Source organism: Tympanuchus pallidicinctus, unplaced genomic scaffold, assembly GCF_026119805.1.
Source record: "Tympanuchus pallidicinctus isolate F22 unplaced genomic scaffold, pur_lepc_1.0 scaffold17, whole genome shotgun sequence".
Taxonomy (NCBI): domain Eukaryota; kingdom Metazoa; phylum Chordata; class Aves; order Galliformes; family Phasianidae; genus Tympanuchus; species Tympanuchus pallidicinctus.
In genome coordinates, this window is record NW_026294690.1 from 7,245,106 (window position 1) to 7,260,827 (window position 15,722).

Consider the following 15,722-nt stretch of genomic DNA (forward strand, 5'->3'; position numbering starts at 1 on the left):
TGACCATGCCCTAAACTGACATCACAGCTGCAATTTGGCGGGGGAGGAATTAATGGTTTAATAATTTTCCCTTTGTGGATATTGTTTTGCTTATAAGCAGTAAGATAAAACAATTGATTAGTACATGGTTTTTTCATGCATCTAAATCCTAAGAATGTTTTTAACTATCTTACTATCAAATGCAAGGATTTTGGCTTTCCCTTGTTGCAAGGGAAGCATCCTTTATATTCTAATGTAAATGATACCATTAATATGAACGCAAATCATTGAGATTGTCCTCCAACACAACTGTGATTAGTGTTAATTTAAAAAGCCACCATAATAAGAAGTAAAAACATGTCAACTAAGTAATTACTAAGACATTTGACTTGCCATTTTTAGTGCATAATCTCTGATTTTTTTACAACTCATAACAGTTATTGTAAGCGATGTGGAAAGACTATGAAATATTTATCGGAAGAGGTTTTCTTGTTGTTTTGTTGGTTTTTTTTTTTGTTGTTTGTTTGTTTGTTTTTTTACTTTGGGAAAAACAAAATGTTCATCTACAACAGAGAATGTGAAGCAAGGACCCAAAGCAAACCTTTTGCTGAAATAATAGTACTATGTACAAATATTTCAGTATGCTTAAGTATGAAGGAATGTCATATTTTTTTTAAACTGTAATTGAAAATAAACAGAGCTGTGCTTAAAAAATTGTTCACAGTGGCACAGGGCAGCTCATGGCCCCCTTCCACAGCTCCCAACACTGCAGCCCCTCTTGCTTGGTAGTATAGGAAATTCTTATAATAAGAGATGTAATTACTATGATAATTATAGCATGTGTACTAGATGATTTCTTCATCTAAAGGTTTTGGTTTTTTTTTTTTTCTATTCTATAGCCTCTTTCAGGGTAATTATGTTTATTTGCTGAAATAAGCAGGAGTACTGACTGAGAGTGCAATTTTATTCTTATCGGCTCAGATGCTCAGTTCTGGTAGGACACTTGTGGGATGGTTGCTGTGCAAATATGGCCCTGCAACTATTCACTTTTCACTATTCACAAAGAGGTACTGCAGAGATGGAGGAGGCTGTGACAGGATTGGCAGTGAGTGGGAGAGGTGTTGTTCTGTCATATGGAAGAAGGGTTTTAAGGAGTTGTTTTGAACTAAATATCACAAAATAATCCTTGCTGTCTCCTCACAAGGCAAAAGTGATAATTTAAAGAAAGCACACAATTTGTTTGCTTGAAAATGTAACAAGCTGTTAACAGCAGTGCTGTAGAGAAGGCAGCCAACCTTTCTGTGAAGAATGGCGTAGGTAGGCTGGCACTGCATTACAGACTCCTTTTAAAATGTGATGTGTTAGAGGAAGGTATACTGAGGGTCTGCAGTAAAGCCAGGGGTACTGTGACTAATGCTCAGCAGAAATGACTTCTGAAGCACTGATAACAGCCAATACCTGAAATGCCTGTTCAGATGGCTACTCTATGAGACCTGGGACAAAAAGTGCAGTATCTCCTTCTCTTCCCAGGTCAAATTGTGAGGCAGAATAACTCTGGACAAGCAATACATGTGTAAGATTAAGTGAAAGTTTTGAACCTTAACAATCGTATGGCTTTACTATGCACAGTGATTAATGGAGGACTCTTATGAGGAAGTGTGTCAGGAATTAGGAGTCAGATGGATTAAGAAGTTCACTCACCCTAAAACATGCCTGCATTTTGAAGGAAAAGAAGGAAATAAAAGGAAAATAGTGATGAAAGATGTGGTAGAAGACTTAAAGATAATCAACAGGCAGAATGAAGCTAGCAGAAGGTTTACACAAACAGATGAGAAACTTCTGTGTTTGTTACAGGAAAGAAGGAAGAACACTTTTAAGTTTACCAAAAGAGTAGATGAGATTAGGGAAAGGCGAGATGTTTTCTAATTTATCTGTTGAAAGAAGGCAGGCCTTGTTTAAAAAGTGTCAGGGTTGATAAGTGAGAAAACAGAGCAGCATTGTGGGAGCAGGAATGAGTTACCTTGTAAAAGGCAATCGGGTGGCAAAGATCACACATCTCTTATGGAGCTCAGTCTCAAATCTTTGTTCTGTGCAAAAGTTGGACTGCTGTAAGCCAGGGTCAAGTTTGGAAAGGAATTGAGCATTGAAGAAATAGTTATATATATCAATAGAAGAATGGGGAGTGGAGCTTAGTAAAAGGAAAACTGAAGTCTGAAAAGCATTTGTGCAAAATTTGTGGTTGTCAAATCTGTTAGTTTTTTATTCTCCCTTTACAATATTTCACTGTACAAGAAGTTTTTGAAAAAAAATTCAGTGTGCTTTTTGTGTTGTCATACAATTCTGCATTCTGTACACAAAAAGAAATTGAGAATTCTCATTAATGATAATGGGAATTATGATCAGTACACACTAACATCGTTAAAAATTCAGTTAACACTTAAAAATATTCAGTAGAGAAACAAAACGAAACCTGCCAATCCTGAAAGTTACTAGCTATACATTAACTAGCTAATCATTAACTGATTCATATCCGCCATGTCCATTTGATTTTTCACTAAAATACCTTTCTAACTTTATAAGTAAAAGAAAGCAAAATTCAGTGCAAGTCTTTCCAGAGAGTAAACATAAAAACATAATGTTAAAAATCATTTCAGTTTTCATGTTCAGTTTGGAAAATCTATCTGAAATTGATGGACTAGATGATTGAATTGCAAAAAAAAACAACAACAACAACAACAACAACAACAAAAAACCTGTTGAAGCACAAGACAAATTTTGTGCTGCCTTTGTTAAAATTTAAGGTCAGTTTACTGGTACATGAAAGAGATGCTGGCAACAAGAGAAAAGGCATATTTTTCCAATTCACTTTGAAGCATAACTCCAAGTCATGCATTAAATTAACAATATTATCATAAAAGAAGTACTAATTCTGTTCAATGTTGAAATTTTTCAAATGCTTTTACAAAAAATGTAAACTGTACATTAAAAGAATGAAATATTAACTGAGCTGAGAATGCCAAATCAATTTTAATGCTGTTGTCACGCCATATTAGGAAAATATATTAGAGGAGTATTATTTGTTCATTCAGAGCACAGTAGCGTAGTTCCTGGTTTCAGTTTGCTGAATTTTCCATTGTAAGTATTTTCTGTGTCGTCCTGTTTAAGTCCTTGCATTCATTCAGAATGTTTAAACGTATTTTTTTAACTGACCTGAGTAATCAGATTCTGTGTAGGTAACACAGCAGGAGACTGAGCGAAGGGAAAGCAGCCAATTGTCAATCTCCATATAACTGCTCCAAGCCATGGGCTGTGTTTGTATGTGTGTGGGAATGTTAGGACAAGCTTGGAAATACCTGAACAAGAATTAAAGGAATTGGTTTGGCTTCGTTGTTTGGTCTTAGGGTGGGTTGAAATGGATATCTTGAGTTGTGTGAAATCTTTTATCTGTGTTGTTGCACAACACAGTATGAAAGTTATTTGTTTCTGTGGATCTTGTTCCAGACTGCTTTGCTAAAGAATAAATATGCAAAATGCTGAAATAAATGCAAACTAGTTGCATAGGTTTAGAGCCACATCTCCTCATATTTTCAGAGTATGGATAGTATCTGATTATGCAAGATAAATCAGCAGCTATCTGTGATTCTTCTTAGTTTGGCCCACTCATTCTGTTTTACGCTATGCCAAGAAACAACTAGATTGGCAAAATAATGTAAATTAATAAAGAAAATAAATGTAAATAAATAATTTAATACTACTAATAAAGTAATAATAATGTGTCCTCAGGTGTTTAAATTATAAGAATACTTAAAGCAGGCTAAGGTTTTAAGAGGAGATCGTAAACCATGTTAATTCTTCTCCCTCCTTTCTTCAGTGAAACACAGGCTATACACAGATTTAACCCTCTATACTATAGCAGTGCAGATATCACATCTGCAATGTGATAATGATTTCCTATGGTTGTATGTGTGCATATGGTACTGTGTAATGTTAAAAAGTATCAGAAAAGCTGAATGTCGTCTTCTGCTCAAGTAGATGAATTTTCTAGTAGGTTATATAAAAATTGAGTACTCACAGCTTTGAACTAAAGGAGAAATCTCTATTTCAAAAATCTCCTTGCCCAGGGATTAACAGATCTATATCAGGTATTGCTGGCAAAGTCAGCAGTTAGTAACAAGCCTTTTTATTGAAGATCAAGAAGCAAATTCATTTAAATATGAAATTCTACATGTCCTAGAAAAACTGCAGAACTGAGTTCAAATTGCTGTGAAAGTTTGTGAGAAGTATGTGGATGTTTCCTCTAGATTGAGAAAATTCTGGAATGCCTTTTTTTTACTTCTACTCTGAAAGAAAGTTTGATAAGTTTTAAAAAAATTATCACTAATAATACCGCAATATATTCTACAAAAAGACCAAAACCGTTTAACATGTGCTTGAAGCACAAGCTGAGTATTTTACTGAAGCTGAGAGTTATACTAGAAGTCTTACTACCCAAATGTGCCAGTTTAAGCAGCAAACTCTTCTTGAATGGCTCCACGTGTTGTATCACCCTTTTTTCGGTTTTTACTGAGTTAGGAAGATGTTTGCTATTTGGGGAATTCCTTTGGGAACTGAAATGATTTTGTTCAGTAAATTTTTCTATCTAGTAGTATTTTTTTAATATATGTAAAAAAAATAAATCAAGTATATAATGCAGATAGCATTTTTCTTATTGTGCTTTTATTTGTATCTGTACAAGCACTGGCAAATGGAGCACATCCAGGTTATTCTTGTTATCCACAGAACACTGCCATATAAAATATTAATTCTGCATAACTGCATAATTCTTTTTTTTTTTTCCATAAATAGCAGATTACTTAAAATATTCTACAGTGATATTCGCAAGGTGAATTAGATACTACAAGTGCAAATAGTGTCACAATTTGGCAGGATTTCAGAAGGATGAGTATAGGAAGAAAGTTGTGGCCACATTCTGTCTGTGCAATTGTACTGCTTATGTGAGAATGAATATTTTTCTTCTTCCTCTTTTGATTCTGTAGAATGGGACTGCTGAGGGACTTGAAACATCTTTCTGTGACAGTATGGGCATCCTGTATACTCTGCAGCATAATAATGATAAAGATATTGGGTGAAGATACTGGGCGTCTGTCTGGGTTATGATGTGGCTGGGAGCCATGCAAGCTGTATGTCTGTAGAGATAGCCTGGTGCTGAGAAGTCTGGACTATTTAATTATAATATTAAATTAATGAAAAATAATTACTATTTAATAGAAATTGGGCAGAATGAAATTGTGCTACTTAAGTACAAGCTCTGATAGAGTAGGAACTTGTGATTCATCTGTTTGCTGATGATGATAGATCTGGAAAAAAGGGGCAGTATTAATACAGCATTTAGAACTACGTATTTTGGTGTTATATGTGAGATATTTGAAATGATCATGACTGAGAAAAAAACAGCATAATTCTTTATTGCATGTTGGCTGACTACAGACTGCTTGGTATCATGTAAGAAAAAGCATGCCTTTGTTCTAGCTTCCAAAAACAGCTACAAATATCATGCTAAAAGCCCAGGCTTAATCAGGAAGTACAGTGATTGAAGAACATGCTAAGAAAAAAAAAAAAAAAAAAAAAAAAAAAAAAAAAAAAAAAAAAGGTGTGAAAGCAAGAGAAAGCTTGGAGTAGTGATTGGTGTGCTAGTGTGTTACAGGTTTTCAGTGTGTGATGTAGTATTGGGATATTTTTTTGTATTTCAATAGTATGGAAGGCAGTTTTTACTATATAGTAGGAGTTTACTATAGTAGGAGTTGCTTTGCAGATTTTGCTTTACTATTTTGCTGTGTCTGTCAGGAGATGGATTGGAAAGCAGCCTGAAGAGAAACTGCAGCTAAAAGTATATCATTTAGTAGTCAAATGAATGGCTATGATGCTGGGATGCACAGCAGACATTCCCAGTGACTCTCAAGTGTTTCGGTTGTCGCTGCCTTGTGTTTTCATATTAGCTTTGGAATAATAGATGTGTTGGCAGGCTCTCATATGTTGGAATAACACTGATGGGAATAAAATAATTAGAAAAGCATGCAAGTCTGCTAAAGAATTTTTGCATAAATCCCTTTCTAGAATTTTGGTTTGTTTTTAAACATTTAACCAGCTACTTTGTAGATGTAAATATTCTACATATCCAGCAGTAGGAAATAAGTTTCTCTGGGTATATACTTCTTTATAGTTAAGGACTGAGTCTGACACAGCACCTCAAGAATAACTTGATGAAATTCTAATTAAAAGCTCTTCCCTTTGCAGCAGTAATTATGTAATTAATTAATTAGTGTGGCAAGCAGTGCATTGTTCACATGAATGGTGATGACAGATTGTGGAACAGGTTGCAGCGATCTGTGTTTATGTGTATGTTGTACAGACAAAGGAATGGTGTTAAATTGAAGAGGGAGTCGATCAAATTCACAGCCACAGCAGAAATGAGGTTTTGCAGTGACCAAGAACCTTGTGTAAGCAACAGTCAGAAATGAATTGTTGGAAAACTTTCTTTTAATTCTTGTTGAGATGGAGGAGCATACGTTAATCACTGGAAATGCTGTCCCTGATTGTTTTTGGCTTAACTTCATATCTTGTCTGCTATGGATGTTCTGATTCACTTAATGTCTGGGAAAGAATGAAAACAAGTGGAGCTTAAATGCAAAGGCTCTTTGATCTGTGGTAACTTCCAGATTAGATCAAATTAATAAGAATTAAGTGAAGATCACATCTTTACAAGGGATATCATAGAGTTTTTGAAGGCATCAATTAATCTGACCTGCATTGAAAGGTTTAAGATTTAAACAAGTCGATTTTCAATTAAATCACTAGAGTATCAATAGTTCTGTTAGATCTACTGAATGCAAATGAGGCTGTTCATTTAAATTCTTAAGATGCTTCTAAAAATGAATCTGGACTGTCTAACTTCAGCCTTGAAAGAAAAGCAGAGAATTCTTTCAGGATCTATCACAGCTTCATGTATCATTGTGCAATGAGTTATTTTGCTTGACTTAAATTCTGACTCTTAAATCCTGATGTATTCAGGATTCAAGCTCACAGACTTTTTAGCATAATTATTTAGCTATTAACCTTCCAAAATGTGTTAGCCAATGCTTCAATTATTTGTCAAGTCTTTTATTTAATGTGTAACAAAGAATTGGGAATTGTGACTGAGATGCATCAAATCCGAACCCTTAATCTCTTAATATTATCCAGATTTCAGCTTGAAGGGTATTTATGCCAGCTAGTGTGTATAGTACACATCACCTCCACTGAAGCTGGCATCTGTTCCATTGAATGCTCCTTTTAAAAATTCTAAACCTCTGAGATATTAAGAAGCATGACAAAGAAAAATGTCTTTGGTCAGTTTTTAAAAATGAACTGAATCCAATTGTTCTTGCTTTATATGCATGCTTCCCTCCAGTTCTAAATCATTACATTGTATCTTTCAAAGCTTTTAATTAAATTTTCATAATACTTTTTATTTTTCTGAATAGTATAATGAAGAACTTCACTATGTAGAACCGTGTCTGAATGGAACATTGGTTCAAGCAGACAGAACCAACAAAGAGGTAAGGAATGAAAGGAACAAAACAACAGAGAGGCTGCATTGCCTAAAATGTGCTGTGATGACCTTTTCCTAGTATAATGGATTATATTATTGCAATTAATAAATTAATTATTCTACTTTTGACATTTCTAAGGAATCATGTGCGACTCAGTATGAAGAAAAATATCTATCTAGCTATTTAGATTGATTAATCCTAATTGAAAAATACAGAAATTACTGAAAACACACTTAAAAAAAAAAAAAAAAAAAAAGACTGAGGAATAGATTGTGTTCTTAAGTCACACTAATACTAAAGTTGAAACAGATATTATTCTATATGAATTGAAAGTGTGACTATTCCAAACAGACATGTCAAAAGAATAATGTATTAATCCAAGAAAATTCAATGTGTGTGCAAATGCATTATATACTACTGACTTTTTATTTTTTGAAATAAAAATACACTGTTTATTGAAAGTGTTCTTTGAAGGACTATCACATAATGAATCTACAGTTTAAAGCCTGATTTATTGCCTGCCATTCAAGTGCAGTTGCTCTGTAGAAGCAATGCTGCATTGCATGTCTTAGAAGGTTAAGATAGGATGGTTGGTACCAAATAAAATTATTAAATTATGGGTTTAATAAGATAGTAGAAAAGTTCTTCTATATTGAAAGGCTGTTAAAGCCATACCTGTAACTACAGAACTTCTCTGGTAATGAGTATTGCTTTTGCCTAGATGATACAAAGCTGCTGCCGTGTCTTAAAAGTTTGTCTGTGTCTTTTCTACCAAAGACAGACCAAAGGGTTTCAGCTCAGCACTGAATTGTACTTAGGGTTCAGCTTGACAGTTCGTTTTTACTAAAACAGTCAATGAGGCATTGCAGGAAGTAGCAAATATAGCAATGAAAACACATTTCTAAGTGTGTCTATCTTAGATCTTTTCATGTATGCCAAGATGAAATTAAGTTGGTCTGGTCCTGCTAAACTTTATTGTACTACTCACGTGGGTTCTTCTTATTTCACCTAAATATACACCGACATTCCACAGGAATTATTCTTCAGGGGCTACTTCATTAATGTGCTTGATGTTCTTCACTTTCGATTTTTAGGATATCTACATAGAATTTGGTTGCTGAATGGAGCAACGTGAATTGTTGCTAATCATTTCCTGTTGAAGGCCCTTGTTTGTGAACTGTTATGTAGTTTTCTAAAGCAGCACTTTATTGAATTAACCATATGAAAGCTGTGCGTGTTCTAGACTAAAAGCTAAAGATTTAAATATATTCCCAAGATGTATTGTCTGTAATTAATTCAAATACTGATCCTTCCTTCACTCTGCAACTGATCAGAATGCTGATTAATATATACCCATATGTTACTTAATGGCAGATTTATTTTAATTGAAGTAAATAAAAAGTTTCTGTGCTACTTAGATGATGCTCAGATTTTGTGAGCTAAGTACAATTTCATGTTCTTCAGAGTAAGCTTCTACATCCTTTCCAGTTAAGTACTATTTTTTTTTAATCTGATGTCAGTTTGTGTTTTGCTTTGCCTTCAAGTTGAACAATATATTCAAGGGTTTGTAGAATAACTAAGTGTCATCTTTTTTGATCTTGATGGTTATTGATATCTTTCCCTTGAAAATAAACTTGAGATAGATAGCAGGTCATAGTTGTATGTATTTTTCCCTTTCCTTCCCTTCCCTTCGCTCTTTTCTTTTCCCACAGCCGTTTTAATGAATTAAGGTGACAAGTTGAGTTTACTCACTTATTTCTTGATTCATGTAATAAAGGAGCCTAAAAGAGAATTTATGAACCTGAATTGTTTTATTAAATATGCAAAGTAGCAACAAAGCGAAAGCATGAGTAATATACCTTTGTAGCATTCAGCTTAACCAAATAACTATTTTGGAAAGACATACAATTTTCATTATAGTTGGGGTAGTGAAAGTAGGGAATATTTTTTTAAATTCCCCATCACACTCACGAGAGTGACTTGATCAAGATCACTCCTTGATACAGCATTATTATCTGTCTGCTGCATTGCAGTAGATTTTTAAAGAGCGTAAAGTAATTATATATCATTATATAATACATAATAAATATAAATTTATAATAATTTTAAAACTTAAGATATTCATACATTTTTTACTGTGGAAAAGGAAGAAGAGTTGGATAATAAATAGGTTTTCACCTAAATTTCCAACACGTTAATAATAAAATTTTTAAAAAATGTTTTCGTTTGATAAGGAGTGAAAATACAGTGATAAAAGTGATTCTAAGCACCTAAATCTGTTCCTTGCTAGCTTCAAGAACTGCACATACTGCAGTTTTGAGTTGTAAATCTTTGTGTAACAACTTCATTTTTTTTTAAGGTTGGCTTTTTTTAATACTGTCAACAATCAACAAGGAAAAGTTACTTATGTTTAGAAACATCCACTGGTCTTGATCAAGTTTTTTTGTTTTGTTTTGTTTTTTCCCCAAAATCTTTGATTATATGAAAGCTTATGTTACAGCTTTCTAAGCAGTGTGGATATAATCGAATTTCTGTCAGCTATAACTTCTGAAAGCATACTCCTTTTGAGAAGCCTGACTGAATCAAGTCAATTTTTGTATATTTAGAAAAGCCAAACTTATAACTTCATGTATAACTGTGATGTGAGTGGCATTAATATATATACACCGCAAGTTCTACCAAGACACAAAGCAGACATCCCCGTCCAAGGCTTCTTCCAACATATAGTGTTTCTGCTTTCATTTTTACAATGAAAGACCTTAGTAATTCGGTTTTGAATTATAATTTACAAGCGATATGGCAGGCATCTGCTTCTTTCAACTTTTTTTTTTTTTTTTTTTTTTTTCCAAAGCACAGCACTATTTTTTGTGAAAAAAAGTATACCTGCCTTGGAGGTTCTCTTTGGAGGTGTGGAGATATACTTTCAGAATTTTGTAATTATTCTTGATTTGCAGAACTTTCTTCAAGTTCTCTTTATCACAAAGTCTGTATGTACACTGGGTAGCATGAATGAGGTAGAAATGAATCTGTGACCCTAAATGTGGCTTAGTAACGTAAAGCATCTAATATGAATTTGAATTTTACCAAACTAACTTATAATTTGGCATTAGCATTAAACAGCTGCTACCTTGAAGTGTATCAATTTGCTATACATATATTTAAAAAAAGAGTGGGAAATAGTTCAGACACTGTTCTGTCACCGTCTGCACTTTCTCTACAAATTACAAACATGTGGAACTGCCTATTTTAATGCTGGTTTTCTTGGCCAAGAGGTTTTCATCTTTGAGGAACTCCATGTTGCAATTTACCTACCCCAAAGGAATTGGATGACAATCTGATTTAGTGTAACTCCAGATTTAAAGTAACAATATTACAATATGCATTCCTTTTTTATATGTTTTTTTAATATGCTATATATGGGTTGAGGACATTTCTCTATAAGCGTTTCCATATGAGATATATCATCTTCTAGATGTACACATAGGCACAATAACTCCAAACTAAGTTGAGAACTTACCCGTGCGTAAATTGGAAGACAAAAATAGACAGGCGTTGCATTTAATTTCTAGTAAACTTTACTAGATGCAGTTAGCAGAAAGTAAATAATTAGAAGACTAATGCAGTAACAAGACTGGGTGAAATTCCCAATAAGGGGTTGGTAAATACAAAATTAGCATATTTATTATTATTTAAGCATGCTTAATTGTCTATTTATCTGTTTTAGGTCTCCAAAAAGGATTGCTGACTGCATTACTTTGCTGTAAAAAAAAAGAACAGAAAAATCCAATCCAACCCAAAACAAAACAAAAGAAACAAAATTCACAACACCAAAAATGGAAAGGCTCACATTTAATTCAAAAATTAAAAATCAATTTTAATTTTTTTAACAGATGAATAGCCATTCTGGACCCTCATAACTTTTAGCTAGCATCAGACTGTTGAAAGTGGCTCTGAAGTTTTCTATTGCAGCTCCAGGCAACTAATTTGTTTAACAGGGAGCTTGTTTTTAATTTGCTATATTGAATCTTGAGTTCTTTGACCAACAAATCAGCTTCTAGCTTTTCATACCTGGTATTTGTTTATATGAAAAAAAAATAAAAAAATAAAAAAAATCAGCCTACCAACACAGCATGCTAAGGAAAATGAGTGATTGGATAATCATCAACAGCATGCTAACCTGTAATTGCTCTAGCAACTAATCTTAAATAAGATGCTTATATTCATTTTACAGATGTTAATGCAGATTTATCAACTGTTTGTGTGGGTAGGCTTCCCTGTGAGGTACCAGTAAATGTCACTGTCTGTTTCTTTCACTGCTTTATATATTGATGTAGTTCCTCCTCACAAATCTGATAAGTCATTACTGAGTATATCTCAAATATTAGCATGCATGGATGAAAATAGGAAATAATAGTTATAGTGCAAGTCTTTGCAAGAATTAGTAACATAAAATCTGGAGAAATCTTTAAGTCATTAACAATATTTTTCTTTAGGAAGTTTACCTTTGTCAAACAATAGTATTGTAGTTAGGTGATGTAAATGTATAAATTATAGTGCTTGTATCAGATGTGAACTTTTCCTATGTGGAATCTGTAGAAAATACTTTATTCATATATGCTTAGACTTTTAGACTAACTATGGTCCTGCAACCCCATCTAATTATGGCATTCTAACCAATGGTAAATCATTTCTAGTAATCTCAAATCAGATAGATTAAAAGATAACTGTATAGTGGACTGCAAATATTGAGTAGCATCTTGTCAAAAACACAATATTATTAAAACCAAATAATAGGTTTTAATTAAAATGTTGAAAACTTTGTATAATTGGGAATTTAAGCATAACTCAAGCTACTGATGCAGAAACTCTACAATCAAGAAAAAATAAGATTGCTTTAACAAGATAAACAGTAAGGAAGAAGGTGAATGCAGAAGCCCTACAATCAAGAAAAAATAAGATTGCTTTAACAAGGTAAACAGTAAGGTAGAAGGTGAATGCAGAAGCCCTACAATCAAGAAAAAATAAGATTGCTTTAACAAGGTAAACAGTAAGGTAGAAGGTGAATGAGGAATTAATTTGTTCAGATGCATACATCAGTTAGCTTACCAATACTCTTGAGTGAAATCTCATTAGATACATGGAAGGACCTTATGTGGGCTGATAGACATGAGTGGATTTTTCTTTACTCTCTTTGGGTTATCTTAGAACCCTAGAATAGCTTAGGTTGGAAGGGGCCTTAAAGATCACTGACATCCGAACCCCTGCCATGGGCTGGTTGTTACCCACCAGCTCAGGCTGCTTAAGTCTCCATCTGGCCTGTCCTTGAGCACCTCCACAACTCTGGGCAGCTGTGCCAGTGCCTCACCATCCTACAAGGAAAGAATTATTTCCTAAAATCTAACCTAAATTTCTCTTTTAGTTTAAAGCCATTCCCCCTTGTCCTGTCACTATTACGCTGCGTAAAAAGTCCTCCAAGTATTGGAAGGCTGCAATGACATTTACCCAGAGCCTTCTCTTCTGCAAGATATGTATTTCAGCTACTTCTAAAATGATTGTAGATACCTCTACAGCTGAACACATCCATGCTTCTTTACTGTAACTAGACGCATCTTCTTCTGTTGAGCTCTGGCCCTATAATTTTGTAATCAGACATCAGAGTCTGATTGTCATAATTGTGTGCCTAATTTGCATTTAGAATTACCAAGATTATGCATGTCAATTAGATATTTGAGTCCACAATTAGATATTGCATGTTATGGTAATTGCACATGGAAATTAAACATACAGTTGCGGGCAAATGCTTATGCACACTGTTAGTTGAGATACTGAGTTCAAGCTTTAGATAATTCAAATACAAGGTCTCCAATATCACAGTAAAGAGAAAGTGAGATGGACCAATAATATTGCTTATGCAGTTTGCTATTAAGTAAGCTTTTTAAAATGAAAAGATTAAATTAAAACATGGTCCTTCTGAGTTTTTATGAGCAAGCAAACCTGCTTTCTGGGATCTGTTTCGTTTATGGAAGTTACTGAAAGTAAAATTGAGGAGTTTGTTATCTCATTCCAAAGTCATCTATTGTTCTTTAAAATGATGATTCAGTGATTTAGCTCCTGTCCTGACGTTTTTTACAGTAGTACATGGTTGAATTATAGCTGTCTTGCAGGACATCTGTAAGTTACTAAATTATTGGATGGCAGTTGCAGATACCTGTCAGCAGGTTATCCAGAAATTGTGACCTGCATACCAGGTTGAAAATTTGGTATTCTCATATTGAAATGATACAATTCTTTAAAAAGGCCTTGGCTTTCTAATAACAAAAGGAGCACTATAGCATGGCTGGTAAGCGTGCAGCAGTCTGCATGTGCGGAAATGCACTAGTCCATTTTCATTGTTTACAGTGAAACAGCCTGAGCTAGATAAAGCGTGGACTGTCTGAGGAAGTTAGTCTTTGTGTTTCCTGTAAAATGAAACATGATGTCTTTCAGTGTGGTTTCAATTAATGCCACGCACTCAGAGCGTCTGGTGTGATAAAGAAGGAAACAAATGTTAATTGGAATGTTATGCAATTTTTTAGTGGATATACACAGTGCTGAAACTCTTGGGGAGAAAAAAAAGATTTAAAACACTTTAAAGATAGAGAATGGAGTCAATAAAAATACACATTCATTTTAGTCACTAGACCTTTTTGCAGAACCACCTTGTCTAGCATTCATCTGTTCAGAAGCCTGGGGACAGCAAACAATTATTTGTTAAAATTCATACTGCATGAAATGGATTTTTAACATTTTTACAATTTTTATATCAAACAAACATTACTATTTTCAGAATGTGTGTTTGTATATATATGTAAAGAGAGAGAGCACTGTAGCAAGAGAAAATATTTATTCTTCTGACATATAATGTGAAATGACTATACACTGGAGATTTTAGTATTTATGAGTGATTTTTGCTAATCTGTTTATTCTGTATTTTCATACTTGATAATGTATATGCTTTGTAATAAGTTTTCCACAGTGCCTACTGCTGAAATACTCAAAGATTTTACACATAAGTCTAATTTTCAATAGCAAAGTAATTCTCGTTTAATTATGAAGCAGTAAAGTATTTCAGAGAGAAATGTGTTTTGTGATAATTATTTAACATGCAAGATTTACAAAAAGGTAAGATTGGAAACTTATTTCCATGACAAAATTTGGTGATTTTCAATTTTCTGAAAGCTCTGTTTTGGGGTCAATAATTGTGTTATTGGAAGCATCTGTGACAACTGTGAACTGATCTTAGTCTCATGGATCTTAGAAAGACAGGCTGTAAGCACAGACTGCTCCCACAGCTTGAAAACTTCTGGTCAATGCTTACACTGGATGTTTTGAAATAGTTTTGGACATCAATGGAACAGAAGTGAACTGCTTGTTTTCAACATTTTACTTAGCAGCAAACTACTTTTTCTAGTTTAAAACCATCAACTATATGTGAAATTTGTTTTGAAAGGATGTTTCCTGGAGAATTTTATAAATATATTTTAGTTTTTGAAGAATTTCTGTGAACAATTTTAAAATAATATATGTTTAAATATTTCATTAAAAAAAGATATGTGCACTTTCTAAGTTTCTGTAAAGCTTCATTTGCTGAAAAAGTCCTGTTTCTGTCTGTATGCGTAGAAGTCAGTGGTCTGTGAGACTCAGTGCAAGTCAGTTGTGTTTTGAAGTAGTGATAGAAAGCACACCGTGTTGTGCTGCTGACAGCTGACGTAGCCCTTGTCTGGGAAACTGCTTTCTGCATCGCTACTCTCAATTTCCAGTGTGTGTTAACTGAAGTCAAGAATATGCCTATATTTTATGTGAGCTTATACCTAACTTTCAGAGGTATTTTGAAGTAGGATATGGAATAAGAAGAGGTTAATGCATTTCTTGAACGTTTGGATATTTTATATTCATTCATGTTTTTATTATTATTTGTAAAAATACGAAGGGCGTGATGTAAGGGGACAACAGGATTTTAATTCTTCTGCAAACATAATTAGTTTTCTTAGATATATATTAATGTTTTGACATGGCTAATGAAGTGACAAATTTTCCTCTTACTATCTTACTGAACTGACCTTTTTATCCATCTGTGGGATCTTAAAAAGTGCTTTCCTCGTTTGTGTTTTTTTT

The 15,722-nt window shown here is 33.7% G+C and overlaps 1 protein-coding gene across 6 annotated transcripts in view; it reads left to right on the forward strand.

Annotated features, from left to right (window-relative positions):
• CACNA2D3 (calcium voltage-gated channel auxiliary subunit alpha2delta 3) overlaps nt 1–15,722 on the forward strand; it is a 466,453-nt gene that overhangs the window by 250,048 nt on the left and 200,683 nt on the right. For all 6 annotated transcript variants that reach the window (XR_008205698.1, XR_008205697.1, XM_052678868.1 and 3 more), the window contains exon 9: nt 7,500–7,574. Coding sequence is in view for 4 of the 6 variants with exons in the window: in XM_052678868.1 (XP_052534828.1) it covers nt 7,500–7,574 (75 nt within the window). In the remaining 2 variants the exon portion in view is untranslated. The remainder of the gene's footprint in view (nt 1–7,499; nt 7,575–15,722) is intronic.